The 5,473-nt window shown below is 34.2% G+C and overlaps 1 protein-coding gene across 1 annotated transcript; it reads left to right on the plus strand.

Moving 5' to 3' along the window:
• The first annotated feature begins 809 nt into the window (after window positions 1-809).
• LOC136206046 (inosine-5'-monophosphate dehydrogenase 2-like) lies at window positions 810-4,353 on the plus strand. The gene is made up of 5 exons (XM_065996958.1): window positions 810-1,458; window positions 1,561-2,150; window positions 2,589-2,768; window positions 3,335-3,592; window positions 3,934-4,353. Exons 1-5 carry the CDS (start codon window positions 1,053-1,055, stop codon window positions 4,003-4,005), a joined length of 1,506 nt encoding a protein of 501 aa, XP_065853030.1. The 5' UTR covers window positions 810-1,052; the 3' UTR covers window positions 4,006-4,353.
• Window positions 4,354-5,473: the final 1,120 nt, after the last annotated feature.

A 5,473-nucleotide genomic window follows, 5' to 3' on the forward strand; every position in this document is an offset into this window, starting at 1 on the left:
ATGATGCCTTATGGAGGTGTTTTTTCCTTTGGTTTTTAAGCCCCCGATTATTAATCGGTAATATAAATAACTAGATCTACTTAGAGCAATGAGAATGAAGATGTTCTTCCTTTTTCCTCCACCCATCTATGTTTCTATTCCCACATTTTTAGTGTTTTTCTGCTTTTTATCAATTTTTTTTTCCGTTTGATTTGCATTTGTCAACTATAACTCTTTCATCTACATTTTTCGGATTCAGTAAGAGCGGAAGCGTAATACAAAGATCTATGAGTTGTGCCAATAGAAAGGACTCAAATCCGATTGGTCGGAAGAAACTAAATGATGACGATTAGTTTGTAATTGCTTTTACGCGGATTAGGAATAAAGAGAAGTATGCGATTTGTCGTCTTTTTATTTTATTTCATTCGTAGATCTTGCATTAGGCTTTAGCTTATACTTATATAAGGTTTATTCCTTGTTATTTTCATGCTGAACTAATGAAATAAAAGGTTAGTTTGGTTTACTTTTGTTTATTGTTGTTGGAAAAATTTCCAAAAATCAGAGATTTTTTGTTTTTATAAAAATCTAATTTTTAACTATTAAAAACAAACCAGAAATATCTAACCAAACACGTAAAACATGAGAAAAAAAAAGAAATACACTACGATACACATCATCATGCAATTGATTTCAATTTATAGGATAGAGACCAACCCTCTTTTTCCACTTTTATATAAAGAAAAAATCTGTTTTTTTTAAGAGAACAATTTCTAAATGAGTTTTGCCTTATCCACCTGTTCAAAATTCAATCCCTATCAAAATCTCAAACAATCAAACTTCAAAGTACACCTTTTAGGACATTGAACTTAAATGGAATAGGAACTCACGCGGGACCAGCCAGCATATTCCCGTTACCAAACAACCAACTATCTTATCAAAAATCTCTCTTTTTTTACTTCCCTCCACATTTTTAATTTGTACTCTCTTCCCTGTAAAACCCTAGTTCCCTCCAACCCCACCGTCATTAAACCAATTAATTGCGGCGCCACCACCACTTTCTCACCGGACCAACAATGACTGTAGAATTCGAAGACGGTTTCCCGGCGGAGAAGCTCTTTAATCAGGGCTACTCCTACACCTACGACGATGTTATCTTTCTTCCTCACTACATCGACTTCCCAGCTGATGCTGTCTCTCTTTCTACTAAGCTTTCACGGAATGTTCCTCTTTCAATTCCGTGTGTCTCTTCCCCGATGGATACTGTAACTGAATCTTACATGGCTGCTGCTATGGCTGCTTTGGGTGGCATAGGGATTATTCATTCTAATATGATTCCTTCTGAACAAGCTGATATGGTCAGATCTGTTAAGTCCCGTCGTGTTCCTATTTTATGTAATCCGGTTTTCAAGTCTCCTGATTCTCGTATATTGAATCAGTTTGAGGATGATTCTGTTCCTTGTGTTTTGGTTACTGAATCAGGTACTGCAATTTTGAAACTTATTGGTTTATGGTTTTACAGTGTGTATGTTTTGTTTGCCTACTTCAATTCATAGTTGATTTATTAGGATTGAATTGAATCAGGTACTGCGAAGTCTAAGGTTGTAGGCTATGTATTCAAGTCTGATTGGGTGGCTCAAAGTGATAAAGAAGCAAAGTTAGCAGATTATATGCGTCCTGTTGATTCAAAAATCTGCGTCCCTTGGAGTTATGAATTGGCTGAGATTGATTCGTATCTAAAACAAGAAGACAATAATTTTGTGCTACTGGAGAAGGAGCAGGGAGAGGTTGTGGATTTTATAACCAAAGAAGAGGTGGAGAGGGTTAAGGGATATCCCAAGTTTGGGAAGGGGACAGTGGGGAGTGATGGGAGATGGATGGTCGGGGCTGCTATTGGGACTAGGGATTCTGACAAGGAGAGGTTGGAGCATTTAGTCAAAGCAGGGATAAATGCGGTGGTGTTAGATAGCTCGCAGGGAAACTCTAGTTATCAGATTGAAATGATCAAATATATAAAGAAAACGTATCCGGAATTGGATGTGATTGGTGGAAATGTTGTGACAATGAATCAGGCACAGAATCTGATTAATGCAGGTGTTGATGGATTGAGAGTTGGTATGGGATCTGGATCTATTTGTACCACACAGGAGGTTTGTGCAGTTGGGCGAGGACAGGTAGTTCCTTCTTTTAAAAAAAATAGTTTTGCCATTATGTCTTATTATTGGATATAAGGTTGGGTATCTTGTATACTTGGAAAATTTTGAAACTTTCTGATACATTGAACTGTTTTTCCTTGATTTCTCAGAAAGCCGTTGAACATTGTCAATTTATTACTGATGTGAAAAGGGTAGTTACTAGGTAGTCTGCTATTAACAGGGGAAAAGTATGCCTTCTAGAGTAAATATTCAATCATTTATTGCGACAAAGTTATCTTTTCAAGAATATGAAAGATGATTACCCCATGAAGTAGGGTTTAAGCTCAACTTGTTTCTAGACTAGGAATTATTTTCACAGAGCATCAATCTAATCTGCAAGATGACAATAGGTAAAACTTTTTAGCTCTGTTCTTTTTTAATAGTACTCAGTTCTTTGGTGGTCTCTAAATTTTGCAGGCAACTGCTGTTTACAAGGTTTCTTCTGTTGCTGCGCAAAGTGGTGTTCCTGTCATTGCAGATGGTGGCATCTCAAACTCTGGACGAATTGTAAAAGCTTTGACATTGGGGGCATCTACTGTAATGATGGGAGGCTTTTTAGCAGGAAGTGTTGAAGCTCCTGGGACTTATATGTATAAGGTATTTAAAGCGCCATGTCAAATGGCACCGAATTATGAACCCTCGTATTTTTGTTTAGCATCTTGATCTGTTCTATTGAATGGATATCATCCTATGCATAACCAATGTTTTCTGTGTATGCATAACCAATGTTTTCTGTGTTACTTGGATAAGAGGCTTATATGAGAATCCGTTGCTAGATATATTCTAATAATGTTCTCAAATTGGTGTTACTGAAATTGTTTGGTTGGGAACGTATTAGATAATTTAGATATTTCATGGAACTTGTTTGGATGTTCTTATGGTCAAATTGTTCAAATGTTCAGAGAACTTTGCATGAATTGATCATAAAAGCTCATGTATTGTCTTTAGCAATATGATTGTTTTAACATTGTTGCAATTATACTTTTTTGGATATTATTGTGCTAATAAAGTCATCAAAATTGTTTGAAACTATGAGTCATGATGTATGTGTTCTATGGTTTTCTAACAGTCATATGCCACTTTGGTCTGAAATATATTCACAAACTATCAAATGATTAGTTCTTTTAGACTTTCAATTGAGTGCTAACAAGTTTCTATACCAGGATGGTTGTCGGATTAAAAAGTACCGTGGCATGGGATCTCTAGAAGCAATGACTAAAGGGAGTGATCAAAGATACTTGGGAGATACAGCTAAGCTAAAGATTGCACAAGGTGTTGTTGGAGCAGTTGCTGATAAAGGTTCTGTTTTGAGGTTTGTACCTTATACAATGCAAGCGGTCAAACAAGGGTTCCAGGATCTTGGAGCTTCCTCTCTACAGTCTGCTCATGATTTGTTGAAATCAAAGACTCTCAGGCTTGAGGTATGGCCTGCCTTCTGATTTCCTCTTTTGTTTACATCTTTTTATCCTAATTTAATTTCAGCCATAGATGATATAGATAGGGAATGATTGAGATTAGAACAACCACTTTTTAACTTGGAACCTGAAAAAACATTATTTGCTTTATAAAATTGCGCCTAGGCGTGCGCGCTCAGGGGAGTGCCACTTGAACAGAGTATCACCTTTTAGCTCATCAGGCAACATGTCTAGAATCTTTTGTGCCTGAGGCGCGTCTTTGATAACTAAGGGTTTAAGTTTTATCTTCATTTAACTTGTTTGTTCCGGTTATGACATGGTATTTTCTTGGGTTTGTTCGGTTGAAGGTTCGAACTGGTGCTGCGCAAGTCGAAGGTGGAGTTCACGGGCTGCTTTCTTACGAGAAGAAAGCCTTTTGAATTAAATTAACAAAGAACAATTAGAAAATATTCCTACTGCTGAGGATTGGTTTCTGCATTTGGAATCCAGTCGAGATTCGAAGATAACTGTGCGGAGTTTGAAGGGAGGAATCTGCCATGGCAAGTTGTCATCAGTCTTTTCTTTCAATTCCAGCTTCAGCATTCATTCAGGCCAAGGAAGAGAGACCAGAATCAATATCTGGTGATTATGGAGTATGATTCTGCTCTATCAATTTTGTGATTTAATTGTAAGAGTAATTTATTATTAGAACAATAAAAAGATTCCGAAATAAACTTTTTCTCTATATTTACTTATTTTAATGAGAAGAGAATAAAATTTTAAGATTCTATTCTAGAAGGTAACCCTTGCCTAAAATCAGAATTGGACAATCATGTTAGGAGTATTTTTATTTTTATTTTTATTTATTTTTCACTAGAAAGAAGTGACCACTTTGTCTGAAATTTTACAAATTCATTAATCTATATATGAATTTGTTATCTTTAAATAAAGTTATAATCAAATAGGAAATTGATGTGCAAGTTGCCATAGTTTAGAAAGACTAATGGAGAAAGCATTAGTGTGCTACAGTTTCATAAATTGGATAATAAATAAAGTCAACGTTGCAATTCAGTTTGGTTCCTAATGAAAAAGCCAATGGTTCAACCTGGTTTTAGATTTTTTTTTCTAGGTATTCGGTCCGGTTTTAAAATCTTCAATATATTTACTTGTAATGTTAGAAATTTAAAAATCGTTAAAATTATAGCTAATTAAGCTAATGGTACAATTCAGTTCGGCTCTAAAGAAAAAATTAACGGTTCAATTCAATTCTAGATCTTTGTATTCGAATATTTAGTCCTTTTAAGAATCTTTAAGATCCATATTCATACGCAATAAAAAATAAAGATCCATATTCATACTGTTCAAAATCCTAAATCCAAAAAGAAAAGAAAAAATGTATTTGTGTTTGTTTGGGCGACGAATAACATGAAAATACGATTTAAAAAAGAATCGCTTAACATTATCCATTTAAACACAATTCCCAGTATTTTAGAAATATCTAAGGCTTCTTTCAAATTTTTTTTTTTTACAAATCTAAATTTAATTAATTCTTTAACTTTCGGTACAAATTTTTGGAAAGAATGAAACAATTAACAATTATATTATTATAGGACATGATATAAATTTAACCGTATGATAATTGGAGAAGCATATATTTAGCGGGTGGGTTATTTATATCCATGTCTTTCAAGTATAACTGTATTAGGAATGAAACACTAATATAATGAAACTTATTTTTCAACATTAAAATCATTTTTTTTTACTAAACATCAAAATCATTTAACTTTACATGTGTAGTATTAGTATTGCTTTCTGATATTTAGGGACAATAGGTGTAATCAATCTCATATTTAGTCTACACATATACATACAAAATAGTGAAATTTTAAATCTAATGCTTATTAGATA

Source organism: Euphorbia lathyris, chromosome 9 (assembly GCF_963576675.1).
Source record: "Euphorbia lathyris chromosome 9, ddEupLath1.1, whole genome shotgun sequence".
Taxonomy (NCBI): Eukaryota; Viridiplantae; Streptophyta; class Magnoliopsida; order Malpighiales; family Euphorbiaceae; genus Euphorbia; species Euphorbia lathyris.